Genomic DNA, 27,717 nt, shown 5'->3' with positions numbered 1-27,717 from the left:
TCAGTCCAGAGCAGCTGGAAGAGAACAATTTACCATAAATAAATTCAGTTTATCATAAATAAATTCAGTTTATCATAAATAAATTCACTTTATCTTAAATAAATTCAGTTTACCTTAAATAAATTCAGTTTACCTTAAATAAATTCAGTTTATCTTAAATAAATTCAGTTTACCTTAAATAAATTCAGTTTATCATAAATAAATTCAGTTTACCTTAAATAAATTCAGTTTATCTTAAATAAATTCAGTTTACCTTAAATAAATTCAGTTTACCTTAAATAAATTCAGTTTATCTTAAATAAATTCAGTTTACCTTAAATAAATTCAGTTTATCATAAATAAATTCAGTTTACCTTAAATAAATTCAGTTTATCTTAAATAAATTCAGTTTATCTTAAATAAATTCAGTTTACCTTAAATAAATTCAGTTTATCATAAATAAATTCAGTTTATCTTAAATAAATTCAGTTTACCTTAAATAAATTCAGTTTATCTTAAATAAATTCAGTTTACCTTAAATAAATTCAGTTTATCATGAATAAATTCAGTTTATCTTAAATAAATTCAGGTTATTATGAATAACAAAGCAGTTTTAGTCGCTGATCTGACGTAACACTGGATGCGGTTTGTGATGTTTTCTCCTTTCAGGTTCTTGGTTGTATTTCCTGAAGCTGCAGCAGCTGCAGGATTCACTCGTCTTCCTCCTCCAGGTGAGGTCATGGTGACCTCTGACCTCATTCAGAACGCTGACGCTGCAGACGATTTAATGCTTGGAGGCAAACAGCTAAAAGCCTCACAGCTTCATTCAACACGTTTCTCAGTGAGGTTTCCCACAGAGGCTGCAGACAGATGTTAGTCATTCATTCAGAAATGTTGCTGTTTTGAACTAAAAGTTTAGTTAGCATGAAAAATCTTTAATTTGAAGCTATGTATGTAGCTCCAAGCTACATAGTTAGCAAGCAAGTTCATTATTTCGCCTGTTAACGTATTATTTAGCTTGCTAGCTGAATATTTAATTAGTAAGCTAAATATTTAGCTCCACCTAAATATTAAGTTAGCAAGTTTCGAGATAAATATTTAACTTCAGTATTTAGCTTGCTAACTACATTTGTAGTTTGACACCCTGACAGCTGTAAGTGAATGAGTATCACTGTGATAAATAAATCATATTGTTTTCTCTTATGACAGACTAAATAACCCAAGTCACTGCTTTAGTTTTTCACTGTAACCAGGCCGTTCCTCCCAGGCTCCAGCAGAGTCTTCCTCTCTGCGTGTTGAACAGACTTCAGACAAAATAAATCAGATCTTTACTTTCCTCCTTGCAGCCTCAGAAACGCTGCGGTGGAGGCGGATTTTCCTGATTTATGCAATGAAACCAGAGCTGGAGGAGATCTGATCATCAGTGTCTTTATTTCCACCGGTTGGAGCTGCGCTGCATTAATGCCTCATAAGATCCGCATGTGGCCTCGCATTGTGCTGGAAGGAGGATCTGCTGCAGTTAATTTTAACCTCGGCATGAACAACTGGCTGCAGACGACAGCGGGAGGAGTTAAATGTTTCAGCAGAAGGTCAAAGGGCAGCTGGGGGCCGAGGCTGGACGATCCGGCCACAGATGTTCCTCTAAAGCTGCCACCATGTGAGGAAAGTTAAAGGAACGGGTTTATGTGTCTTCCAGGCACACAGAGATATTTTATATTATAATCCAGTAACTATGTTACCTTCAGTTGTTACAAAATGCTATTTATATTAAATCGGACCTAAAAGAAATTTGACTTCCTGATTATTTTTTACCCCTCCAGGGGGTCTTTTGTGGCTCTAGTGTCCCTTATATGACAGTAGGCTGACAGGAAACGGGGAAGGAGAGGGGGGAAGACATGCGGCAAATGTCGTCGGGTCTGGGAGTCGAACCCGCGACGAGGACTCAAGGCCTCCAAATATGGGTCGCTCTAACCCCTACGCCACCACGGCACGCCCTTGACTTCCTGATTTAACTCCTTGAAATTGAAAGGAAGTCGTTCTAACATGGCTCAGCTATTAAACTTTAAAGTCTCTACCAGCTTTGCTCTGAGCAGCAGCTCCTGTAATGAGCTCAGCAGCTTTTTGCTAATTGCTGCTGGCTAGTCTGAAGGAGCTGAGGGGGGAGGAGCTATGCCTCGAAGGCGGGGCTAGGTCCACCCAGGTGAATAGTTCCCATGGAAATTAAAGGATTTCTCAAGCATGAAAGAATCAAAGCAACACTGCAGGAAAAAACATGATTAAAAAACAGTTTATTTTACATGGTACTGGCCCTTTAAAAGAAGGAGTGGGCGGGGCTTAGAGGGAGAACTGAGGAAACAGAAAAATCATTTGGAGGATTTCTTCCATAATCAGCTGAGATTTTCAGAGCAGATCCAGTTTGACATGAAAAGCTTCATCAAAATAATTCAAAGTAAAGATCTTCCTGACATGCAGGAAGATCTTAATAAATGCAATAAAGCTGATTAAAAAAATAAAAAAATCAGTTAAATGTGAAATAGAAATCTCAGTGTTTCTTTTTTTTGATCTTTGCATTAATTTTGAGAGAATATGAATAAACGTTAAACTTTTAAATTAAAATTATGATTATATGAGGATAAAACAGAGTTTAAATGGTAAACCTGCAGGAAAATGATGCAGACTGTTTCAGGTGTTTCCATGGAGATGCAGGTCAATAACCTTTACTGTCTGCTTGAACAGAAACAATAATTACACTTTTATAGTTAATTATCAGTATCACTTTCAGAGATGAACTCTTTTTTCAATATTTTAAATGAAATAATCAGAAATGATTTTAGGAAGTAGATAGAAATTAATTTCTAAACGAGCCAAACTGACTGACAAACATTACCAGGCTGGTGAATCCTCCGTGTGTTGCAGGTTGAAGCTGATGGAGACGTTGCTGGTGGATTTCTCTGGCATCGTCCTGCAGGTCTGTCGTTGGTTTCAGGATCATTTTAGCTGAAACTCTGAGCTCTCTGCAGGTTTCTGTCACGCTGTTAAAACAGAAAGTTATAGTGAAACAGTAGAAAACAGCTTACATACAGTTTTTAAGTTTGTTATAAATGTGAAATAGTTACTCCTGCTGGTCTAGGTTTTTGTCTTTGGATCTGAGCTTTTGAAAAACAAAAAGCTTATTCCCTTAATCAGGATGGAACTAAATTGATATTAAACGAGTCTCGGTTATTTTGACCTGTTCCTTTAAGAACAGACTGCTGCATCCCAGGCGCACAAAAAAGATTTATAGAAGATCCTTCCTCCCTGCAGCTGTCAGACTAGTCATCACAGCATTTTTACGACCCATTGTTCTGTTTTTGCTATATATTTTTTTAAAATAACATCTCTGCTGTTACTGAATATCTTTTTTTTTTTTTGGTAATGATATATTGTACTGTAAATAGCCTGTTGTCTCCTTAATGTTCAGTACACACATTAAATATTTTAAAGTCACCCCGTCGATATTTTTTGTTTCTGTTAACTTAAGGGTATTTTTTCATTTATTATCTTTTACAATATAATTACCATTATTACTGTTAATCTTAATATTTTACCCCGTTTAACATTTTTAACACCTTTTTAATCTTTTGTCTATATATTTTGATGCTGCTGTTAAAGCTGAATTCCCCCACTGTAGAATAATAAAGGTTACGTCTACTCTACTTTAGTTTATTTTGACCTTACTGGCGTTTGTCAGACTAGTTTAGCTATGTGACCTCCGGGGTGTTTGGCACTAAAATGTCTCCGGTCTCTTTCTTCCCGCTCTGTTCGTGTTTCAGGTTGCTCTCACACAAAGTCTCGCGTGAATTGGCCAAACCGCCTGTTACCGTCAGCTAGCGTCAGCTCGCTGGTTCGGAGCCGTTGAACTTCGCTGCGACCAGAACCGAGCTTTTTGCTACAATTTCCCAGCAGAGACAACGTTTGGTTTATGTTTATGGGCCGGAACACAGCAGTGGACCTCCGGGTTTCCTGTTTTTACCTTCTGCTGTTTATTGGGGCTGCCAACGGCTAACCCGACAGCAGCTAGCCTATTAGCATCGTTAGCTTCGGCTGCTGAGGAACCAGGAAGGAGGCGGCGGAGCTGCAGGCGTTTGGGCCCGAACCTTCCGCGGCTCCCCAGAACTCTCATCCGGATCAACAGAACCAGAACATCTGCAGAAGGAGAAAGGTAGGGTGAGTCTATTTTCTAGCCTAGTTAAATTCAGAACCTGGTTAACATTGATCGGTTTAACGGTTAAAGGTTTGGCCGCGGAGATGAACAGAACTCCCTGGGGTGGATTTGGTTCATTTAATCTGGATTTGCAGGGATTTCAGTTTTCATTGGGGCACATTTTCCAGACTTTACTTACTGTTTTAATGTGAAAAACGGGAAGTTTTAACTGGTTTCAGGTTCTGGATGATCAGACGTTTTAAAGCTGATTTCTGAGCCAGTTTAGGTTCCTGGATCAGAACCGAAAGTTTTGACCCAAAACTACTTACAAATTCTGGCCTGGGTCTATGAATATTCTGACATTTTTATAGTTGAGAACAAAGTCACTTAAACTGATAATCCTATTGTTCTGTCTAAACTTAATACATTAATGCGTTTTGCTTTATGTATATGAACCGTTTATATGAAGACTTGCTGCCTTTAGCCTCGCTGGCTTTCAAATATGATCATCTTTGGTTAAAGCTAGTTGTAAATATTGACTATCTGGTTCTGGTAAATGAAACAGTTTTGACCAAAATCATGAATGAAGGAAATAATGTTAAAGCTGATCAGGATCGCCCAACATGATCACAGTTTTATGGATCCAATAATCCAGAACTGGATCAGAATAGAAACAGATTGAAGGTGAGATTATATTTCTAATTCCTGTTCACCATTTGGTTGGATTATCTTAGTTTGATCTGGTTTAAAACTGATCAGAATATGAACATAGACTCTGAATCTGTTTGGAAAAGGAGGCAATTCAAGATGGCTTCCTGCCACAGATCACTGAGTGGAGCTCAGAGAGGCGGTTCTGTTGGTTCTGTTGGGTCGGGTGTCCGTCTGCAGACTCCAGGAGCCGCATGTTCTGATCATGAAGCCGTTTTAGATCAACATGGCAGATCTGAGGATAAAATAGAAAAATCCTGCAGTGCTGCCTGTAAAACTGTGCAGCACTAACAAAGTCATTAATTTGTAGTTATTTTGTATTTTTAATCATAGAAGCTGACTCTGTTATTAGCAGCTGTTTAAATTAGCATCACGTGACCTTTTATTTTCATGAAATTAAAACATCTTCCTTCCTCCTGTGTGCTGTATGTAAATATATGGTCTCAGGACTGATGGACAGAAACCATTATGGCCGCCCGCTTGGTACATAGCAACTGTTACTAGGCAGACCTAAAACAGGAACAATGGAGGCGGAGGCTGGTTTATGGGTCACTAAGGAAGATGAAGCTGCAGCAGCAGTTTGGTGTCTTTCACAGGAGGAACGCTACTTCCTGTTACTTCCTGCTACTTCCTGCTCTGGGTCGGATGTACAGAGGTTTCTATTTGGTTTTTAAATATCACTAAAAAATGTTGAATGTGAAATGGCAGCTTGATGATTACATTGATTAAATAATTAATCTCATGAATCGATTATTGAAATTATTGTCAACGAATTGAGTCATTTATTAATTGTTAACTGGAATACACAATTATTTCTTTTACTTGGAAATTTAATTAAATTATTTTAGTTGCATTTTTTAATCTGCATAATGCCACTTTTTATCCTAATAGATTTCTAAATGAACCTTTAACTGCAGCCTGAGATGGAAATAATCCTCCTTACTAGGAAATAAAATCATGATTCAGCATGTTTGGACCTGAATCAAACTGCTGATAGGACCAGCATGCAGCGCAGCATGTGATGCAGCATGTGATGCAGCATGTGATGCAGCATGTGATGCAGCATGTGATGCAGCATGTGATGCAGCAGTGCAGCATGTGATGCAGTGCAGCATGTGATGCAGCAGTGCAGCATGTGATGCAGCAGTGCAGCATGTGATGCAGTGCAGCATGTGATGCAGCGCAGCATGTGATGCAGCAGTGCAGCATGTGATGCAGTGCAGCATGTGATGCAGCAGTGCAGCATGTGATGCAGCAGTGCAGCATGTGATGCAGCAGTGCAGCATGTGATGCAGCGCAGCATGTGATGCAGCAGTGCAGCATGTGATGCAGCGCAGCATGTGATGCAGCATGTGATGCAGCATGTGATGCTGCAGTGCAGCATGTGATGCAGCAGTGCAGCATGTGATGCAGCAGTGCAGCATGTGATGCAGTGCAGCATGTGATGCAGTGCAGCATGTGATGCAGCAGTGCAGGATGCAGCGCAGCATGTGATGCAGTGGGGCATGTGATGCAGCATGCAGTGCAGCATGTGATGCAGTGCAGCATGTGATGCAGTGCAGCATGTGATGCAGCATGCAGTGCAGCATGTGATGCAGTGCAGCATGTGATGCAGTGCAGCATGTGATGCAGCAGTGCAGGATGCAGCAGTGCAGGATGCAGCAGTGCAGGATGCAGCGCAGCATGTGATGCAGTGGGGCATGTGATGCAGCATGCAGTGCAGCGCAGCATGCGGTGCAGCATGTGATGCAGGTGCCTCTGATTCTCCATCAGCCTCAGATTTCTTTCCCTTCCAGCTCCATCTGAAGGTTCTGCTGTTGGACCAGGTTCTGGTTAAGGTCCACTCTGGTTCCTGCTCTTCTGACCAAGTTGGATCCCCCGGTGCCGGTACCGCCAGTATCGCTCTCACCCTGATGGCTCTGTTTGTGTTCTTCAGGACAGAATCGACCCAGTCTGACTGCAGACATGTCCAAGGTTCTGGATTCTCCGTCCCGACCCAGATCCCGGTCCAGATCCAGATCCAGGTCCTACTCCAGGTCCAGGTCTCGAAGCCACTCCCGCTCCAGATCCAGGAAGCGCCACTACAGGTAGAACCCGTTTACCGACCCGGTCTGGACCTCAGGACGGACCCACTGAGCTCCTACAGGCTCTGTACATGCCTCCATGTTGGCTCTAACGGGTTAAACAGATCTTCCCTCCTGCTGGTCAATGATTGGCCAAACTGCCTAGTTGCCCTTTGCCCTGTTATCTCCCCCGCTGAGGGGGAGGGGGGGTCTTCATTGACCTTGTGACCTCATGATTTTGGATAGTTTAGCAGTTAAACGTCTTGGTGCCGTCTGACCCGTCCAGCAGAATCGCAGCGGTTCTTTTGGGCCCGGTTGTAATTCTGAAAGCGGTTTAAAACCAGGAACGCTGCTGCACTGTAAAACATTCAGCTGGCCAATGACTTTGACTCTTTAAACCAAATAAATCTTCAAGTTTTAGATTTTAAACTTAAACATGAGTTTGTGAAAGATAAATTTACAGTAGTAAATTATTAACTTTTTATTAATTTTGTCTCCAAATGTTGAGTAAAAGAAGTTTTAATTTGAGTTAAAACAACAGAAAGAAGGACAAGGCTGGAGTAGAACTATTTCCCAGGATGCTTTGCGGCGGTGTTACACGGATCTGAATGTCATTCAATCAAATATTTTTATTATACAGCTGTCAGTGTGCAGATGTATGAATGTTTACTCCATTTTTCTGAACTTAAAATGATGACCTATTATAGCATGAGTGAAAATATTACAGAAACATGATTGTTTATCTCGGTGAGGACTGTTTGACGTTAAGATTAATAACAATCTACAAAAGTTTAGACAGATTATCTCTTGTTGTTAAATCAACTTGAACTTTAATTTCTGAGTTAAAATCAAAACTTTTTTCTAGTTGATGTTATTTTAATTTTCCAAGCAGCAGGTGAACCTTCAGTAAGTCAAACCAGATCTTTATTTATTCTTTAATTTGGATTTTTTTGTCTTTAAAATGAATTATTTTATTTTTGTGAGGTGACATTATGTGCCCTGAAAGCACCTTTTAAATAAAATATATAATAATTATTATTATAAATACTTATACTGCTACAAACAAGGCCGTTGCCATGGTTACTGCTTCACGTGGCGGCAGACCTCGGGGTATTTATACTAATTTACATTAAGATGTATTTATGGAGGCGACAGACGGACCAGCAGCTGCTCTGCTTCCTGTAAATTAGGATGTATAAAGGAAAGGTGAGCAGCAAGGCTTTATACATTTGGCTTTTTTTGTGCGCCACACTTTTCTAAATTTGTCCGTACGCCAAGTTTTAGTGTGAAAACTGCGCAGTGTTTTATACATGAGGCCCATGATGTTTTACAGTGCACATTGCTGTGGTGGCGCCTCCATCTGGTCAGAGCGCAGAACGATCAGAGTGATTAATGAGTTCCTCCTGAACAGGCTGATGAAGGAGCAAAACTCACAGATTTATTTAGGAAGGAATTTTAAAATAAATCAGCTTCGATCTTCCACTCAGAAAACGGCAGGAAGGTTTATTATCCTGACGGGACAAACGTCCCCGCCTCCGCTGGTTGACAGGATTTGACACTTTTGTTCATCAGAGAAACTCATCTGCCAGCTCTGTACCGCCACGATTCGCTCCGCCACCCATTTTAATTTCTGGTTCTTCCGTAAAGCTTCGCCCGCAGTGTTCAGTCTATCGACTCACCTGTATAAATACTCTGCTGCGGTCGTCCCCGCCGTTTGCTCTGAGCACCGGTCACCAGGAAGCAGCTCTCGGCAGAGAAAGGCTGCCGTACTCCAGGCATTGCGCCAGTTATTTTAAGGATGCTTATTGTTCCCCTGAAAAACATGAAAAACCAGGACATTATCATCAATCAGTAAAATCCTCCCAGGCTAAAATTTAAAATTGGACGTTGTGCTGCTAATACTTAGCTTTCGTCAACAACTCATAGGCGGAAGTGGGAGCGCTGCACAACGGAAATGACGACCCAGCTGGAACACGGTGTGCTAAACAATAAAACATAATTTAACAAAGCTTCGAGGCAGGTAAAGTTTCCTCGAGGTATTTTAATAATAGAGGTACTCGAATCACTTGAGGAATCGTTACAGCTCTACATTTGACCTGCTGGAGGGCTGTGATTGGTCCAATCAGCTGAAGCGTGTCCGGTTGGTCCTGACTGTCCGTCTCTCATCCCGTTTCCAGCTCCCGGTCCCGTTCCCGCTCCCACTCCCCGGGCTACAGGAACTACCCGTCCCGGGACTACCAGGGCAACAACAGAGGCTTCCGGGGTTACAACCGCGGCTACCGTCGGCCGTACTACTACCGCGGCCGTAACCGTGGCTACTACCCGCGCGGCCACTACCAGAACCGAGGAAGGGGAGGCTACGGCTACAAGTCCAACTGGCAGGGTGGCGGTGGCGGTGGTGGTGGCGGTGGCGGAGGCGGAGGCTGGCATGACCGGCAGGAGCACCACAGCCCCAGGAGGCCCTACTCGCGCTCCCGCACGCCCAAGAAGCGCTCAGGAAGCCGCAGCCGCTCCCGCTACTCCGACCGCTCATCCTCTGGCCGGTCCCGCCAGTCCCGCCACTCCAGCTACTCGTCCCGCTCCCGTTCCCGATCTTCATCCCGACGCCATGACAGCAAAAGTCGGAAGAAGTCCAAGGATTCTAAAGACAAGCAGCCGGAGAGCCAGCCGGAGAAATCGGCAACAGCCGCCGACGGCACCGTCATCGCCAAAACATCTGGCGGGAAGTGGATCGACTATGATGCCAGCCCCAAGCGGCGCAGTCCGGACTCCAAAAAGGAGGACACTTCGGACCAGGAGGCCAAAGGCAGCGGCGGTCAGATGTGGAAGACCGTCGGCTCCGTCTCGCCTCCAGGAAAGAGCCCCTCCAAGTCCGGACAGACGGCCTCCTTCAGCGGCTTCGGCTTCTTCTCCAAGGACGACACCAAACCTGGAGACAGCGCTGGGATCTCCGCAGCTTTTAAAAAGTATGTCCATTTCCAACATATTTTCATCCAATCAACTTCCTCCTGACTGTTGACCTCACCTGAGTCTCTGTTCCAGGTTCCTGGCTGAGAAGCAGCTGAAGAAGCAAGCAGCTGAGAAGGAGAGCAGCCGGGAGAAGGACGCAGACCCTGAGAAAAGCTCCAAGTCCTCCGACATATTCAGCATCTCCGCGTCTCCGTATGCTGATCCCAAAGACGACAAGACTCTGCCCTTCTTTGACCCGGGGGAGGAGGAGTTCCTGGAGTCGCAGGGCCTGAAGGACCGGATCATCAACGAAAACGCCGATGGCAAACCCGTCCTTACAGAGCGCGACATCTTTGGCAAATGGGGCGATGAGCCGAACTACTCCTCATCCTATCAGTCGGCCAAAGAGAAAGGCCGCAGAGATGCAGAAGAAGAAGAGGCTGTTGATGAAGCAGAGGAAGAGCTGTACCGGAGTCGCAAACACTCATCCAAGAAGGAGGAGAAGTCCAAGAAGAAGGAGAAGAAGGAGAAAGAGAAGACCAAGAGGAGCCTGAGTCCTCCAACGACATCCAAGGAGAAGGAGCGGCCGCTGTTCCCCGGCGCGTTCCCCTCTCTGGAGCCATCTCCTCCGCATCGCCTGTCCGCCTCAAGGGAGGAGTTCGAGCTGAAGATGAGCTGCTTAGAGGAGACGGCCAGGTAACCTCTGCTGCCCCTGCAGGAGAACAGCAGCATTACAACACACTGAGACTAGACTAACATGCTCTCTGCTGCCCCTGCAGGAGAACAGCAGCATTACAACACACTGAGACTAGACTCACATGTTCTCTGCTGCCCCTGCAGGAGAACAGCAGCGTTACAACACACTGAGACTAGACTAACATGCTCTCTGCTGCCCCCGCAGGAGAACAGCAGCATTACAACACACTGAGACTAGACTCACATGTTCTCTGCTGCCCCTGCAGGAGAACAGCAGCGTTACAACACACTGAGACCAGTCTTACATCTACTGTAGTTTCCTGTACAGTTGACACAATTTAGAGCAGAAACAAGATAAAAATCACAGAATGCATCAGGGTTATGAAATATTTTATAAAGAACCTTGAAGGACAATCCGAATTACAAATATGTTTTTAAAAAAAAGAATATTACATAAAAGTACAATATTTCTCTCCAGTCATCTCAGAAAGTGACAGGTCATTTTTATATATTCAACAGAGTAAAAGATTTCAATCTTTTATTTCTTGTAGTTTTGATGATTCCAGGTAAATTCTTAATTCAGTGTCTCACATTGACCACAATTAAAGAATAAATTAGGATAAAATTAAACTTAAATCAAAATCTACTTCCAAAGATGTTAGGTGCAAGCTGTCCAGCATCTTCTGGTTTCCTTCTGTTGTCATGGTAACTTGGACCACATCTACTCAACTTGGAGCACCAAAATCTGCTTTTAATTGATTTTTCAATTGGTTGGATACAGGAAGTGTTTTCAGGTGAATACTGACCCACATCCTGTTTTTATTTGTAAGTTTAATCAGTTGGACCAGAATGATAAAAACTGGAAGCCTTTCATTAACACGGAAAACCATTTGAAGTTTTGTGGTCCTGTTCCTACAAAAGAAATCTGATTATTTAAATAGTTCATGCTTGGTTTATTGTTGAGTAGATAAAAAAAGATTTTGGTGATTTTAGTTTTTGAACATATTTTCTCAGTCCTTGATTTTCCTGGTTTAAAGCTCAGCGGCTGAGGTGAGTTTCCATTAGAGACTCTGAATGTTGACTTTGATTTTCTGTCAACGACATGAAATAAATCACTGTGATGAGTTTCACGCTCTGAGTATGAATATTGTGATGTTTTGTTGTTACTAGTGAATCTGTTTCTTCTCAGCTCGTCTGTGTCGAAGGAGCGCCTGGCGCAGCGCGACCTGCTGCTTTCCTCCAAGAAGGATCCAGAGTTTCGCTCCATCTTCCAGCACATCCAGTCGGCCCAGCTGCGCCGCAGCCCGTCCGAGCTTTTCGCCCAGCACATCGTCTCCATTGTTCACTACATCAAAGGTAGCGCTGGCGGCGGCTCGGCGGGGCGCTGGCTGGCGGGGCCCTGCGTCAGTGTGTGTGTGTGTCACTAACTGCTGTGTGTTTGCAGCTCAACACTTCCCCTCCTCAGACATGACTTTAAGTGAGCGCTTTGCCATGTACCAAAGAAAAGCTGCAGAGGCAGAAATGATGAAGCCAAGGAAGAGCCCAGAAATCCACAGGTACGGCTCCGCCCTCTCACCTTTGACCCCACCGCCGCCCCCTGCTGACCGCTGCTCTTCCTCTCGCAGGAGAATCGATGTTTCCCCCAGTGCCTTTAAGAGGCACCCTCACCTGTTTGAGGAGGTGGACGAGTCGAGCTACAAGGTGACGAGCGTTTAGAAATTTGCCGTTGTTGGAGTCTGAGGCAGTCCTGAGCAGCAGTGTTCAGCTTTGTGCTTTTCTTTCAAAGGATGCATATTTCTATATCAAAAGAGCCCAAATGTGTTTAATAAGTGCCAAGAAAGCCCCAGCCTATGAGATATGGTAATTGATTGGGTTTAAACGAACCGAGCAAAGGCTTAAAGGAATTATGATCCAGATCAACATCAGTGCCTTTACCTTGTAAGTATTTTTCCTGTCAGAAAAACCATCCAGCCTCAAACTGACAGTGTCACTTTGTTTCCGAGCTACTGCATGTTTCTGCCTGACAACGTTCAGATTTACTGCATTCATGTGATTATCAGTCCCACTGCGGCCGCCGCTAACGGCTAACGGACAGCCTCTAACCGCTCTCCTCCCTGCAGGACAAACGGTTCAAAGGAGACATCATGGACCTGCGGCTGGATATTGAAAGACGAAAGAGGTTTGCTGGGAAGGAGCACGACTACAAACGGGACGGAGGCCGGAGCCCCGCAGGCTCCCGGGGGCCCAGCCGCGAGCGCTCCGCCGACAAATCTGGGAAGCACCACAAAAAGTCCAAGTAGGTTCCGCTGCTTTGTTCTGCTGCTCCAGAACCAGAGCAGGATCTGGGTTCAGCTCAGATGCAGCAACCAGGAACGTTTGATTTCAGATCTGAAGATTTTCCAAAGCTTGGACAGTTCGGTCCGACCCAGGATCATCGGTCAGAACCAATCATGAATATGATGCATTGTGTTTGGAGGGGAGGAGGCGTCAGTGTGTGTGTGTGTGTGTGTGTGTGAGTGTGAAAGAGGGATTAAATGTTCATAGTTCAGATTTTATTGTTAGTGTGGTTAGCATTGTTACTATAGAATGGTTAGCATTACAGCAGTTAGCATTGTTAGCATTGTTATAATAGAATTGTTAGCATTGCGGGAGTTAGCATTGTTAGCATAAAACACTGCGGTTTTATGCTAACTTTAAGGGAAATCTAATATATCATCAGAAGTCGACCAATCAGCTCAGAGTCTGTTTTTTTCAGGACTTTCGTAGAAACGTTTTGGTCTCGGCGCCGACCCTAACCCACCTGGCCGCGAGTCCGCCGTCCTCCATTTTCATTTAGCGAAGCGTTCTCTCGGGTTTCAGCCTCTGGACGTTTTTAGATATTTAATAATCTCTGTAGTTATTTAGGGTAAAGATTCCTCATGTCTCAGAGCGAATGGCACCATTAGAGGAGAAACATTCCTGGATAGAACTTCAAACTGACCAATCACACGACAACGTCAGCGTGAGCCGCCATTACTGCTTCCCGTTTGGATCAGAGGAGACGTCACACTGTGTGAGAGAGAGCTGGGTTTTAATGGATACTATGTTGAACTCGCTTAGATTTTAACACTAGCAATAATGTTAGCATCATGAAACGGCAGGATGTTGATCCTTACTTTAACTGTTCCAAAGCGTTGCCAGTGTTCCCTGATAGCTGAAGGGAGACATGGAGGAGCGTAACCATGACGACAGCTGCTGGTTTGTTCTCACAGGAAGAGTAAGAAGAAGCGTGACCGCTCTCCGTCCTCCTCTTCCTCCTCCTCCTCTCCGTCGCCCTACCCCCCCCACTACAGAGGGAAGGAGTACCTGGCGGAGGGGGCGGAGCATCTGGAGGAGGGCTACGGCCCCCCGCGCTACGCGCCGCGGGACTACGGCGGCCCCGCCGACCGGGGGCCGCGGGACTACGAGGGCCACTTCCCAGACAGAGGAAGAGGCCGAGGATTTGTAAGTTTCTTGGCTCTTCCTCCTGATGATGATGAAGATGAGTCAGGTTGAGCTGAAGGTGATGATGATGACGACCTGTTCTCCTTTCAGTTTCCCAGGATGAGAGGAAGAGGCTGGAGCAGAGGGAATTATCCCGGGAACAGCAACGGAAACCCGGCCAACCTGAACGCTCCGGTGCGCCCCCCGGAGGAGGACTGGGACCCCGAGTACACGCCCAAGAGCAGGAAGTACTACCTGGTGGGTTTCCTGTTTCTACAGCGTGCTTTCTGTGGCGGCCAGCAGAGGGCAGCAGAGCTTTAATCAGGAACCACAGAAACAGAAGAAACATTTCTGTTTGTTTTGCTTCTTATGGTTTAATTAAATGACTCTGCATCAGAAATACAAACCCGTCAGGCTCTAGGGTCAAAGGTCAGGGCTGCAAGGACGGGCTGAATCGTTTGGGAGGTTTTGTAAAGTTAGTCAAAAAGTAACAGCAATACTTTGTGTTATTTATAGACGTCACAGTTTGAAGCTAAAGCTACGTGTTTATTTGCTTATGACAGCAACTATTCAGGTTTAGATCAACACGTAGCTCTGAGCTAGCTGAATATTTAGCCTGATAATTAAATGCTTAGTTTGAAACTGACATTTCTAATGAATGTTCAACATGGTTAAAATTTGACTGACAGGAAAAATAACCCAATTATTGGTGTAAAGTTTTTGATTGTTTAACTTTTTAATCCGGTGATCTTCCTCACCTCCTCCTCCTCCTCCTCTTCCAGCACGACGATCGTGACGGAGAAAAGACCTGGGTGGAGAGCCGGGGCCGGGGGCGGGGCTCCTTCCCGGCGCGTCGCGGCCGCTTCGTGTACCGTAAGGGCGGCGGTGGCGGCAGCCCGAAGTGGGCCCACGACATGTTCCAGGGCGGCGAGGAGGGCGAGCTGCCGGACGACGCCATGGAGGCGGAGCACAAGGAGCCCAAGGCCTCCGGCGACGGGACCCCCAAGTAGAGGAGCCATCTTCCAGCTAACGGTTGACATGTTTCTGTTTTTATGTCTTTTTAAGGGAGAACTTTAAGCTTCATGTTCTGCAGCAAATCAAAGCGTTTTTGTGCCTTAGAGGAGAATAAAAGCTGCTGACAAGTGAAAACGCAGTTCATGATTCTGTTAGCACGGCGCCGCTCAGCGGGACCAATCAGCAGCGACCTGGGCGCCGCCGACACCTCTCTGTGGTAAAACTGGCCCAGATCCACATAGGAATTTATCTGCTGTAGAGATTTAGCTTAAAGTTCTGGTGAGATCCTGTTTCAGGCTGTTTGGACCCGACCCGCATGTTCTGAACCAACTGTCTGACATCTGCTTCAGCCTGAACCTTTTTTACTTTAAACTCATTTGTTTTATTTTCAATAAATGTTCCTTTGAGTCGGGACATTTCTGGGTTTCCTGGTCTTTTCTAGAACTTCAGCTGCAGGAGGAAAATCTGGATTCGATCTGGATTCACACTGTCGGGTCAGATCACATTTAAACCCAGAAAATGTTCCTGGAATAAAAAATCATCTTTATTTCTGTAAACCTGTTGATTCACGTAGAAGTTTGATTTCTGGAAACTTTTTATTAGAGAAAATTCAGAAAAATAAAATAAAACCTGGAAAATTCTGTTCTGAGCGATAATTGTTTTTATTCCCTGTTATCTCTGTTGTGCTCGTGCACGCTCACGTGCACGCTCACGTGCACGCTCACGTGCACGCTCACGTGCACGCTCACGTGCACGCTCCTGCAGCTTTTCATGATGGACAGGAAGCTGAAGGTTGGTTTGAATGAGGAAAGAGTTTCTGACAGAACCGAGTTCAGAACCTTCTCAGTCTGGAAAACAAGTTCTGGTTCCAGATCTCCTTCTGCTCCATTCGGGTTCTGTCTTTATCCTGGTTTTCAAAAATTAGAGTAAACTAAAATTTGGAAAAGCTGAAGGAACCCGGAAAGCTGTTCTATGAGGGGGGCGTTTATGAAAACTGAACAGAAATAATCTGGATTATCAGCCTGTCAGAGAAAACTGGGGCTTAAATTCTGACTCACTTAATATTTTCTGCTAGCCAATTAAATATTTAGTTTAAAAATTAAGCTATAACTACTAAACTAAATATAGAGTTTGAAGCTAACTAATTAGCTTGATAGCTAAATATTATTTCTCCATGCTAAATATTTAGCTTGCTAATTAAATATTTAGTTGAAACTGACACATTTATAAATGAATGAGAAACGGTGAAAATATGATCCTCCATTTCCTGGATCTTTGCTCTGAGACACAGGAGGGTCCTGAGAAACATCCCGCCCAGTCTGGGCCCCGGAGGCCCCAGAGGGCCCGGTCAGAACTGGAACACAGGAAGTGATGCGGTAAACAAGCTGGGAAAAGAAAAACAAACTGCAGTCAGAAAGTTGTTTACTCCCAATGATTCCCAGGAAGCAGTTTCAGTCTCACTGCAGCAGAAGAAGAAAATCCTTCTGGACCCTGGGGGTTCTGGAGAACTTCATCTCCAGAACAGAACAGAACAGTGGCAATTTTACTCCTCCAATCGTCCCGGTTAGCATTAGCGAATCGTTTTTGTTCCGGTTAGCGTTAGCGGTAATAGACCCTCTGGTCGTTTTTGTCCCAGTTAGCGGTAATGGACCCGGCCAATGGTTCCTGTCCCGGTCACTATGACGTCCGGCTGTCCGTTCCTCCAGATCTCGCGGACGATCCGCTCCCGCTCCTCCAGGCGCCGGGCCTTCTCCAGCTCCTCTGCGGATGTGAAGACGTCGAGGCTCCTCAGGGTCCCGTTGGACTGGCTGCTGCGGTCACTCAAGGGCCCCAGCGCCACCTTCCCCTCGGACTCCGCCCGGTCTTCCTCAAACATGCTCTCTTCCTCCTCTTCCTCCTCTTCGTCGCTGGACTCTTTGAGGTGCCGCCTGTCGGGGGCCGGAGGATCCCTGCGGTGGCGCCGGGACCTGCAGGCGATGGCGGCCACCAGGAGGCAGAGCGCCACGAAGAGTCCGAACGAGACGCCCATCATGAAGTAAAGAGCAAAACTCTCTGGATTGGCTGAAACACAGAGGAGACGACAGGTAACCATTCGGATCAGAACCTGTTCTGTTCTCAGATACCGTCTCTTTAAGAACTGCTCACTCTGCTCTGATTGGTCAGACATGCTGATGTCATAATGGTCAGGAAGTAACGATGAGAGGTTTCTGCTCCAGAGAAAATGATTCAGTCTTTTCAGAACCTGCACAACGTTTCTAGACTCTGGAGTTCTGTAGATGTTTCACATCTAGAAGCTGACAGTAACTCTGAGCAAAAGAAAATTAAAACAGTAAAAACTTTAAAGGTTCATCCAGTAACAGAAACTTTAACTCCATTCTGGAGCAGAGAGACATCCAGCTGCAAAGCTACAGCCAAAAACTGACTTACTGAAATCATTTAGGAGGAAAATATGACATTTTCAAAGCCATGTTTTATGTTATTCATGGAATAATGTCAGAGCTTCAAACTAATTATTTTAATAAGCTAAATATCTGGCCGCAAGTTAAATATTTAGCTTATGTAGCATGCTAACTACTGAGTTGATTGATTAAATAATTATGTTGCTAAATGAATATTTAGTTTAAATATTGAAACAAAATATTTAGCTTACAAACTGTTGGAAATGTTAGTTTAATTATGCTAGTTTTAATGCTATTTAACTTTAGCACATGTTGAAATATTAGAAGGATTATGATTGTTTTGAGTCGACATCAGTTTAGGTTAGATTTAGACTCATGGTTTAATCAATACATAATTTAATCAGTAGAACATTTTCCTAGATATAATGATCATGGTTTGATTAAAATTAGTCTAATCAGTAGGTTTTTTTTATAGTAGATTACATTCCTAATAGTGCATAAATCATAAATTTATCTGAAAATGTTTTAGTTCATTATAATCAAACGAGTAGAAAACTAATCATAAAATGTTGAGTGTAACAGATGTTTTGGTATTGGAATAAGCTCATGTCTGCTTTATAAGAGTTTGAAGATTTTAAATGAAACATGCTAATTTTTATAATCAAATCTGCTGTTTGACGCCCTGGGTCAGAGGTCAGAGGTCAGCAGAACTCTGTGGGTTCAGGAACCAGTTTGAAATAAAAAATACAGGCAGCTGATAAACTTTGGTCCCACTTTCTTGAGTAAAATGTTTCTGTATGAAATAAACATTATTGTTGGTTTGCTGGAGGATCAGCCAGCGATGGATTCACCTTGACCTCAGTAACACCTGCATGACCTCTGGCTGCAAACAGCAACACCTCATTACGGCTGGTTGAGTTCACCTCTAAACGCTACGTTAGAGCATCACACAGTAGAAACTGTGTGATGCCATTACTTGATATATAAGTAAACAGCCAATCAGATCACTGGGTGGAACTGTCTGAACTCAGTGGTCTCTGAAGGAGCGTCTTCATATTTTGCTTTTTTTTCACAGGTAATTAATGTTTCCTTCTTGGCTTTGGTATCAGATGACCATGTTGAGCTGTCGGTGTGATTTTATCCACTTGATTGTGTGAATAAATTCTGGTTGACAGTGACTGCTGTCTTTGCGGTTTCGCATTAACACCTGAGGAGACCAGAGAACGACGAGCAGCAGGTAGAAAATGTCTCGTTTCTCAACACAAACCAAAATTTGCTAGCATGCTAAATGAAACTAAACTAAATGCTAACAGTAAATTCAGACTAAATACTTAGCTTGTACATGTTTAGCTTATTTAGCATGCTAACTATTTGGTTGATAGACTGAGTTACCATCAGCCTGAATGAATATTCAGTTTCTCTCCGACCTTTGATGTGAGCGTAGGCGGCCATGCTGTTGCTCAGCAGCTCCATGTCCTCCTTCACCGGATCCATCCGGGTTCCCAGCCGGTCCAAAACCAGAACCTGGAAGAGTGCAGAGATCAGTGCATGTAGGTCCAGAACCTGCTGCTGGTTCTGATGGGTACCATCCAGACCCAGTCCTGTTTGGACTTCCAAACCTTCCAGAACCGAGTCCAACAGGGTCACAGGAAGCTGGGCCCGACCTGGTCATTCTGATCCCCTTTCCAGTTTTTCCACAATCCTAGTTTAACTTCCTGGTTTCTGACCAATCAGAGAGCAGAGCTCATCTCTGATTGGTTCTGGAGAAACTGGACCTTAAGATCCACTGAGATGGTTCTGATGTTCCCTGATTAGGAACATGTTAGGAACATGTTCTGTGACTGAAGCTGAAGTTCTGGATCAGAACCGAACCGAAGCTGAGCTCTTTGTCGGGATGTTTGGGCCAACCGGGCCTTCGGGTTTTGATAGTTAAAGCCGCTCCCTGGAAACATGATGACGTTGTTTCCCACGTTGGTTCTGTTCGGGTTCTGGTTCCAGCAGTGGGGAGCGTGGGAGCTGAATGTTTTCCTTTCTGATGCCGTCTCCCTGGAGACGACCCCGACCCTCTGCCCCCCCCCCCCCCCCCCCCCCGACGTCCCTCAGACCCTCGGCGCTTTAAACTTTGGTTTGTTTGTTTTTGATGATAAGGCTGTGGGAGCCGCCATGATGGGAACCAGTCAGCCCAGCGGAACCAGTCTGCACTGCCCATTAACACGGCCCAGACCCAACATTGTCAGTGAGTTCAGACGGCTGCTTCAATCCACTAGCGGCTGAAAACTTCCAGCAAGTTCTGCTGGGAACCAGAACCATCAGAACCAGGTTCTGGACCGGATAAACTTCTGGATCAGTGACATCACCCGGAGCCTGGATGTTCTGGGCGGATACCATCTGGAGACCCGGCTAAAACCCGGCAATCTGAGGGGGCTAAATCTGCTAACGTGCTAATAGCTTAGCGCTTCAGTGTTTTTACTAACTTTTAAAGCATTTAGCTTCCCCTAAATAAAATGTTCTGGATAAATTCTGAATAAAGTTAAACTTCTGCATTGAAGGTTTGGTCAAGAATCCTTAAAGCTGATGGAGTTTATATTCATGCTTTTATTTTGAAGTGTCTGAATACTGTTTCCGCAGCAGTTATACTTTTCTTCTTTTTTTCTCCAAAAACATTTCAAACCCAAAACATACAGGAACAAAAAAGCGGACATTAGAGAACAAAACATTACTGAGCAAATGATATTTAAGTTACTGTCCATTATGAAACCATTAGCATTTTAGCTAGCTGAACTAATTGTCATAATTAGCGCGCTAGGGTTAGCGCAGTGATCTGCATAGTTAGTGGTTTGAACCAGTGCTGTTATAATTAAATGTGATAAATGTAACAAAAAGGTCCAATTAAATTATTAAATGTTCCTCTAATAATGAATTTAAATAATCATCATTTAATTTAAAGTAAACCTGGCCCAGTCCAGCGGGGAACCAGCGTTCTCAAACTGACCCGATTCAAGCAGAACAGCAGAAATTAGACTTTAAATTACCATAAGACCAGGTTCTGTTAACGGACCGGACCGACCGGACCGGCTGGGAAATCAACAGGAGACAGACGGGAAACGTTTCTGCTGATATCTGGGAAGATGTTTAAAGTGTCCAGAGGTTAGAAACCGGGCCAGACGGAACCGGGTCGGATGGAAGCAAGTTTTAGAGCAAATTACAGAGTAGAAGTAGACAGAACGAGAACCCGGTCAGTTAAAGCTGCAACACATGCCTCATCTGAACTCTCTACAGGTTCGGTTCATTTTTATCATCTGATCCGGTTCTGGCCCAGTCAGGTTCTGTTTAAACCAGCTGGTTCCTTTGGGTCTCCAATGAGTTGACTGGAGCTCCAGTAGAACCCAACCGGACCTCTTCTCAGTTCTGGAGAACTAAAGAACCGGAGAGGTCCAGTTGTGTTCTGGGTGACTGAGCCGGTTCCTCTAAGGTTCTGGACCGATCTGAAGTTCTTCAGGTTCAGATTAAAGCTCAGGATGTTTCCAGAACCACATGAGCCCAGTCAGGGTGGACCCAACCCAGATCGCTCCTTCTCACTCACCTGGTTCTGATGGAGGTCCAGTCCGGTTCTGACCCGTCCAGTTCTGACCCGTCCGCTTAGAGAAGAGAACCAGGTCCAGAGCTGCAGAGAAAAGTTTCTCCTGGTTGTCAAACTGAGCGGACTCTTCAAAATAAAAGCTTCAAACTGTAGGCTGAGCAGAGAGGCGATCCCAGTCAGACCAGTCTGATCCCAGTCTGTTCACCAGTCTGTTCACCAGTCTGTTCACCAGTCTGTTCACCAGTCTGATCCCAGTCTGATCACCAGTCTGATCCCAGTCTGTTCCCAGTGCCGCTGCTCTGCTCGGGTCTTTGGGTGGGACAGGAAATAACTGGGCGGCTGCTGAATTTTCTCTCTGTTTTATTTAGACAGAAATAAATGCTTAGCAGTGGCGTCTGACAGGAGGGGCAGAGGGGGCCACGGCCCCACCGGAAAATACTGAGGGTCATAAATTATAGTCATTAATGTAAAACAGAGAAAATACATTTTTTAAATTACCATATGCACACATATATATCCATTTATCTGTTTTTTATTGTTGTTCCACCTTAAAACTCCATTTTTCTGGACCATCACCGGCTACAGATGGATTCATTTACAAAATTAAAAAATGGTTAGACAGTAACTGATTATTCCTAAATGTTGGTAAAATAAAGTTTATGATTTTTTTGTAGCAATAAAAATGTGCTGAAAAGAGATAATAAAAATACATTTTTGGGAGTTCTTATGAATGAATATTTGTTGTATATAGAAGAGATAAAATATCCTAAAGTATTGGTGTTTTAAATACGGTAAAAAGTCCTGCATGTTCTTTTTAACTCACTGTATTACTTAAAACATTTACAAATATTTTAAATGTTTTCAAGCTGTTAGTAATTGGTGGAAGCAGATCACACAAATATGAAACTGTTATAAAACGTACGCACAGATTTATAAGATGAGAACAAATATATTTAAAAAGGAACTGAAATATCAGATAAGTTTACTCATCTTTCTAATTATTCATATAATTATATAATCGTTCCCGCCGCGGCGCTCCGGCCGCTTCCTCCCGGCACAAACAGCCGGATTCCTGACATTCCCAGCTGCGTCCGGAGCAACAAACCAAACACAGCCGTGTTTTCCTGACTCATTACTCAACAGCAATCAGAACCGAACCCAAACGGGTCAGAATCATCCAAATGCCACTTTTAATTAGAAAAATCACTTTAATCGTTTCACATTTAAAGGGCCAGTACGGTTTTCCAGGCACATTGGGCCATTTTAATAGAATAATCCAGTAACTATGTTACATTCAGTTGTTACAAAAATGCTGCATATATGAAATGTGACTTAAGACATTTGACTTTGTAATTCAACTCCTTGAAATTGGGCCTCTGTCTCTTTAAAAGCTCCTGCTCTTTCTGAAGCTCCGCCTCCAGGAAGTCGTCCCAACATGGCTCCTCTTTAACCCTTTAGCGTTTTTACCAGCGTTGCTCTGAGCAGCAGCTCCTATAATGAGATCAGCAGCTGTTTGCTAATTGCTGCTGGCTAGTCTGAAGGAGTTGAGTGGGGGAGGAAGAGCCCTTGAAGGCGGGGCTAGGTCCACCTGGGTGTTTATCAGCTGAATGGTTGCCATGGAGATTGAAGGATTTCTCAAACATGAAAGAATCAAAGCAATACGCCATGGAAAAACATGAAAACGTGATGGAAACATAAAAATGGTTGATTCTACACGATACCGGCCCTTTAAAAGACGAAGAAACGGGTTCTGATATGCTGGAGTTAAACGTTCTGCATCAAACAGTGTGACTGTTTTCCTCCTGATGGTCCGGTAGACTCGGTTCTATTAGAACCAGAACCATCTCCAGCTGCTGTGGTTCTGACCCAAACCAACCTGTTCCCCTCCTGGCCTGTGGGGGCGCTGCACCAAGAACCACTGAAGGAAACGACACAAAAACCTCTGAAGACACTGAGAGCAACTTCCTTCTTCACCAGATGGAAACAAGATGGAGGCGTCAGATTTTAGTGTTGGAGGATTTCTCTTTAGTCTTTGGCTAAAGACCAGGAGCCATTTTTGCTGCTAGTGCTAGGCTAGCAAGTTAGCTTTGGTTGGATTTACCCAGAATGCCCTGCACTGTAGTCCACTTCCTGCTTTTGGAGCGGTCTCCGGTCCGCTTGGCGTTCACTTCAACCAAACCCAGACCGAGGTTTGGAGGACCAGAGTTCAGAGGTCGATAAGCGTTCACACCTCACCAACCAGACTTTGACTAGACAAACGGACCGGAGTTGAGTTAGTGAAAATCTGGATTTTTGGCCAATTTTATTATCAATAACAGTAAAAAAAAACCAGTCAGTTTTTAATCAGAACCTGGTTCTGAATCCTTCCAAAAGTTCTGGTTTTGGTCCAATGAGAACCAAGGATGAATAGTCTCCAAGTCCGAACCGGGTCACCTGGTAGAACCGGGTCTATAGTGAAACCGGGTCAATTGGTGTTCTTGCAGAACTCTCTCCTCCCGCCGCCTTGGCTGGCGAAGTTCCGGACTCTGTGGATCCGGGCCAGCTGGTTCTGGACGGTCTGCAGGATGTCCACGCGGTCGGGTACGTGCACGTAGCGCACGTTGCGCCCGGTGACAAAGAGCTGTTGCAGACGCAGGGCGCGGCCCCGCCGGTCCCGGAAGACGACGTCCTCCAGCCGGACGTTCATGAAGGCGTCCACGCTGAGGACGCGTCCGACCGCCGTCGACTCGTCCCGCAGCTCCACCGTGGTCACATGACCCTGCAGGCCCTGCAGCAGAACCACCAGGCTGTTCTCCGCGATGGTCCGCTCCCGGATGGAGCCCGCCGCGTTGCCACACGGGCCGGGGTCGCCGGGGTCCATGGAGGGACACAGAGGTCAGAGTTCAGGAGGATGACCTGGTTCTGGATGGAAATCTTTCGACCTTTCAGGATAAAAACCAGAAATATCTGAACAGGTTTGGTGCCAGATTTTACTTTGACATTCCAGCTGCAGTGTTTAACTTGAATAAAATGTTTTTACAGGTTAATCTAAAGCACAGGTGTCAAAGTCCAGTCCTCAAGAGCCGGTCTCCTGCAGTTTTTAGATGTGCCACAGGTACAAAACACTGGAATGAAACGGCTTCATCACCTCCTCCTGGTGTAGATCAGTTCTCCAGAACCTTAATGACCTGATTATTCTGTTCAGGTGCTGCAGCAGAGGCTCATCTAAAAGTTGCAGGACTGCGGCCCTCGAGGACTGGAGTTTGATACCCCTGATCTAATGTGTCATGTTCAGACAGTTTATGAGACAGATCATCTGAACAGGTCGACCTCCTCCCTGAGCTGCTGTTGCTGTCTGAAGAAATGCACCAAAAACAACCAATCAGAGCCAGGAGGCGGGGCTTAGTGTTGTCAATAAACCTCCTGTAACCACTGCTAAATGTGCTAATGGTGGAGAAATGACTTACTGTTACAGGAAAACTGTTTCTCCACTGAAATCAATATCAATGCTAACTCACATTAGCATTAACAGCAGGCTGTGCTAGCTGCAGACACAGAGAATGATTAACAGCACTAAGCCCCAATATACAGTGTGTATATCTATCTATATATATCTATCTATCTATATATCTATATCGATAGATAGATAGATAGATATATAGTATATAGATATATATATACAGTACAGACCGAAAGTTTGGACACACCTTCTCACTGAATTCAATTTTGCTGCGGACCGGTGGGGGGGGGGGCGGGGGGGGGGCTTTATTTTTTTACAATTATTATACAATAAAATACTCCATATTACATTGAAACCAAAGAACAAAAATATTTTTACAGGCCCAAACATTTGTTTAACAAATAAAAAGTACTGTATAAACAATTTTTATTTTTTTTTACAAATAGGCCTACCTACTGTACTGTAAAATAATAATTTAATATGAACTGAAAGCGGATTCCCTGCCCGAATAGCGGAGATCAGCGCCGCCCCACCGCGACCTGAGTTATTGGATTAGAACGGGAGAAAATAAAAAATGATTATGAAAAAACAAAACAAAGTACAGTAGCACAAATAGTGACTCCCGTCTATTTCACTGCTGTTCTGACCGAGCCGCTGCAGCCTGACTCCGCTCTGTAGCGGTTTTTCTTCTAAAGCCCGCGGTGCAGGTGTGTTTTTACGACAGAAGAACATAGTTATCGGCAGCTGCTGTCGCTCTTTTTTCTTCTGGGCAAAAAGATTCTTATAAACCGACATGCCACCATCGATTATGTTAAATTTGGCAAGCTGTTTTACCTACGTGTACATATTAAACCGCAACGTTGTTGACACACAGGTAGAGAAGAAGCGGAGAGACTGTTTAGCCAATCAGAATGCAGAACACAATGCAGGTGGGAATCAGCCAGACCGCGAGGGTTCACTGTACTCCGATGTTGTTTTGTTACTCATTCTGCTGCAACTTGGCTCAATTTTGACGCGCAAGACGTAACCGGTAAAATCCGGTTTAGGATTTTCAAAATAAAAGATCCGGAAGTAGTTCATTATTTCTTGCGCGGCCCGGTACCGGTCCGCGGCCCGGTGGTTGGGGACCACTGCCTTATACGACAGTAGGCTGACAGGAAACGGGGAAGGAGAGGGGGGAAGACATGCGGCAAATATCGTCGGGTCCGGAGTCGAACCCGCGACGGCCGAGTCGAGGACTCAAGGCCTCCAAATACGGGTCGCGCTAACCGCTACGCCACCACGCCCTATTTTTTGTTTTTAAGCATATGCACTGACTGATGGCACTTTTTAAATTTCGTTGTTCTTGTGACAATTACAATAAAGATTTATCTTATTTTATCTTATGAAATAAACATTAAGCCTAAAACCAAACTACTGCAACATCATGCTACTGAATGTTCTGCTCTTTGTGTGGGAAATATCCGAGTGTTTTTTTTTTGTTGTTTTATTTTCTGTGATGTTGTCAGTTGCTATGGCAACGAGTCTGCGCTGCGCTGATACAGAGAGCGAGAAAGACGTGGATGAGTTGTGCTTGAACGATTTGTTTTTTTTGCTGTGGAGCACAGCACGAAATTAATAATATCTACATGTCCAAGTTTGATTGAAGTAACGGAATTATTCTACGGCGGCAGATTGTATGCATGACGTAGTCTTTTTCCCCTCCAGCTTTGTCCGCATGCGCGAAATTTCCTTATGTAAACAATAACATGCAGGGAGTCTATATTTGTAAATCTGATTATGATTAAGTCAGAGCCTCATCAGCTATGAACCTCACCGCACGCCACTGTTTATATATATATTTATATTTTGTAATTGTTTTTTTTTTTTTTTTTTGCAAAAACGTGAAAAAGTGGGACAACTTCGCCGAAACACGTTGTTTGAACTTTCACGGTGTCCGTAGTTCTCTAGATAAGCGCTGAAAAAGCGCGTGCTTGTTACGCGCTCATAACGCAGTCGGAACCGTATCTGATGGGGAAACGGGGACCGACGTAACACCGGAACCTGTCCGGTACCGTAGAGGCTGGTTCTGACAAGCAGCTCTGGGCTCCTCCTCAGAACCCAGAACCGGATCGCTGAAGGTTCTAGTTCTTCTGGACCTTGTTCAGAAACTGGTTCCTGGTCCAGAACCAGAGCCTCAGCGGTTCCGACAAGATTCAGTTCTGACTGCAGTTTTTACATTTGGATCAGAACCAAGCAGAACTTTTAATGATCCTGGTTTCTGCTGAGACGGGTTTTCTGCCTGTCTCGGTTCTGATCCAGATCAGGGCTGAAACCAGTTCCAACTCCTACCTGAACTGGTGGTTCTTCTTCTGGTTCTACTGGACCTTCTTCTCTTCAGTCACTTTGTATCCGATTTAAATTCCTCTCATCGATCCTCTGCCGCCGCAAACAACAAACGAAGCACAGCGTGATGACGTAAGATCCTGTTATTTATCCGGTCCTTGAGGTGTACTACCGCCCCCTCGTGGTGTAACGGCAAACAGCAGTCTCTTTATTTTAGTTTAAAAGGCTGAAATGGTTCGGCTGTTCGGTACCGAACACATCCAGGAATAATCTCCAGCTGTCCCCATGTTTTCTACATCCCATAATAAAAATTATAATCCTGTCTGATTCCAGAACCTTCAGGATGGAGTGATTATAGATTATTCAGTTGTGGCGGTTTTATAATCCTATTTTCAGATTAACTGCTACCTGATCACATGATCAACTGGATTTCACTGAATGACTAGAATTAAATATAAATCTATAATTAATTGGATTTGATGTTTCTTACTCTCTGGTGGAGGCGGATGCTTTTTGTCCTCTGCTCCTTTCCTTTCCATCTTCGCCCTGCTTGCTCTGCTGTGTCTTCTGTTTTTGTTCTGCTGTTTTGGAGCCTCTCTTTGCACGTCCCCCAAATCTACAAATTATGGATCTTAGGGACCAAGGTTAACTGGTCCCTAAGTAATGCTATTAATCAAATTTTCCCAACAAGAAGACTGGGCACAGGAGAGCCCACTTGCCCGTGGGGACCCACCCGGTGGAATACATCCTGGATTTACTTGGATTCGTGATAACAGGATTTCTGCTGTTTGGAGCTTGCAGATACCTGGCATATCGACAAATTTGTGACGGATTGGGCCGACTAGCTGACTCAGCCGACTCAGACTGACATGGTGTGGGACAGAGGCGCAGGCTGGAGGCAAACTTTGGATGCTAAAACA

General features: G+C 44.5%; 3 protein-coding genes and 1 long non-coding RNA gene across 8 annotated transcripts; 2 read left to right on the top strand and 2 right to left on the bottom strand.

Annotated features, from left to right (window-relative positions):
- The first annotated feature begins 3,807 nt into the window (after positions 1–3,807).
- thrap3b (thyroid hormone receptor associated protein 3b) lies at positions 3,808–15,695 on the top strand. 4 transcript variants are annotated; one of them, XM_032581043.1, is made up of 11 exons: positions 3,809–4,180; positions 6,807–6,957; positions 9,111–9,899; positions 9,976–10,578; positions 11,768–11,934; positions 12,023–12,134; positions 12,204–12,279; positions 12,699–12,874; positions 13,911–14,061; positions 14,152–14,298; positions 14,823–15,695. In XM_032581043.1, the coding sequence occupies exons 2-11, from the start codon at positions 6,836–6,838 to the stop codon at positions 15,048–15,050; spliced, it is 2,571 nt and encodes an 856-aa protein (XP_032436934.1). In that variant the 5' UTR covers positions 3,809–4,180; positions 6,807–6,835; the 3' UTR covers positions 15,051–15,695. The 4 variants fall into 4 exon arrangements, 3 of the variants coding, with proteins under 3 accessions (XP_032436935.1, XP_032436934.1, XP_032436933.1); XM_032581042.1 differs by having other exon boundaries at positions 13,830–14,061; XR_004341569.1 differs by lacking the exons at positions 14,152–14,298; positions 14,823–15,695 and adding an exon at positions 12,965–13,630 and having other exon boundaries at positions 3,808–4,180; positions 13,830–13,953.
- Positions 15,696–16,305: 610 nt separating this feature from the next.
- Positions 16,306–26,911, bottom strand: eva1bb (eva-1 homolog Bb (C. elegans)). 2 transcript variants are annotated; one of them, XM_032581053.1, is made up of 4 exons: positions 21,298–21,394; positions 21,037–21,215; positions 18,881–18,977; positions 16,306–17,115 (listed from the first exon to the last, which is right to left on the bottom strand). In XM_032581053.1, the coding sequence occupies exons 3-4, from the start codon at positions 18,945–18,947 to the stop codon at positions 16,691–16,693; spliced, it is 492 nt and encodes a 163-aa protein (XP_032436944.1). In that variant the 5' UTR covers positions 18,948–18,977; positions 21,037–21,215; positions 21,298–21,394; the 3' UTR covers positions 16,306–16,690. The 2 variants fall into 2 exon arrangements, with proteins under 2 accessions (XP_032436944.1, XP_032436943.1); XM_032581052.1 differs by lacking the exons at positions 21,037–21,215; positions 21,298–21,394 and adding an exon at positions 26,804–26,911.
- Positions 17,033–18,693, top strand: LOC116731328 (uncharacterized). Its single transcript, XR_004341572.1, has 2 exons — positions 17,033–17,138; positions 18,529–18,693. It is a non-coding gene; the product is annotated as an uncharacterized LOC116731328 (long non-coding RNA).
- On the bottom strand, positions 23,317–26,913 carry lsm10 (LSM10, U7 small nuclear RNA associated). The gene is made up of 2 exons (XM_032581054.1): positions 26,804–26,913; positions 23,317–23,954 (listed from the first exon to the last, which is right to left on the bottom strand). Exon 2 carries the CDS (start codon positions 23,891–23,893, stop codon positions 23,498–23,500), a length of 396 nt encoding a protein of 131 aa, XP_032436945.1. The 5' UTR covers positions 23,894–23,954; positions 26,804–26,913; the 3' UTR covers positions 23,317–23,497.
- Positions 26,914–27,717: the final 804 nt, after the last annotated feature.

This window comes from Xiphophorus hellerii, chromosome 13 (assembly GCF_003331165.1).
Source record: "Xiphophorus hellerii strain 12219 chromosome 13, Xiphophorus_hellerii-4.1, whole genome shotgun sequence".
NCBI lineage: Eukaryota > Metazoa > Chordata > Actinopteri > Cyprinodontiformes > Poeciliidae > Xiphophorus > Xiphophorus hellerii.
This window is presented reverse-complemented; position numbering and strand designations above follow the sequence as displayed.

Coding starts and splice junctions, on each gene's coding strand:
- thrap3b (XM_032581042.1), top strand. CDS start 6,836: ATGTCCAAGGTTCTGGATTCTCCGTCCCGACCCAGATCCCGGTCCAGA. Junction 10,579..11,767: donor TGCTTAGAGGAGACGGCCAG/GTAACCTCTGCT, acceptor GTTTCTTCTCAG/CTCGTCTGTGTCGAAGGAGC. Junction 14,062..14,151: donor GAGGAAGAGGCCGAGGATTT/GTAAGTTTCTTG, acceptor TTCTCCTTTCAG/TTTCCCAGGATGAGAGGAAG.
- eva1bb (XM_032581052.1), bottom strand. CDS start 18,947: ATGGATCCGGTGAAGGAGGACATGGAGCTGCTGAGCAACAGCATGGCC. Junction 17,116..18,880: donor CGCCTACGCTCACATCAAAG/GTCGGAGAGAAA, acceptor TCTGTGTTTCAG/CCAATCCAGAGAGTTTTGCT.
- lsm10 (XM_032581054.1), bottom strand. CDS start 23,893: ATGGACCCCGGCGACCCCGGCCCGTGTGGCAACGCGGCGGGCTCCATC.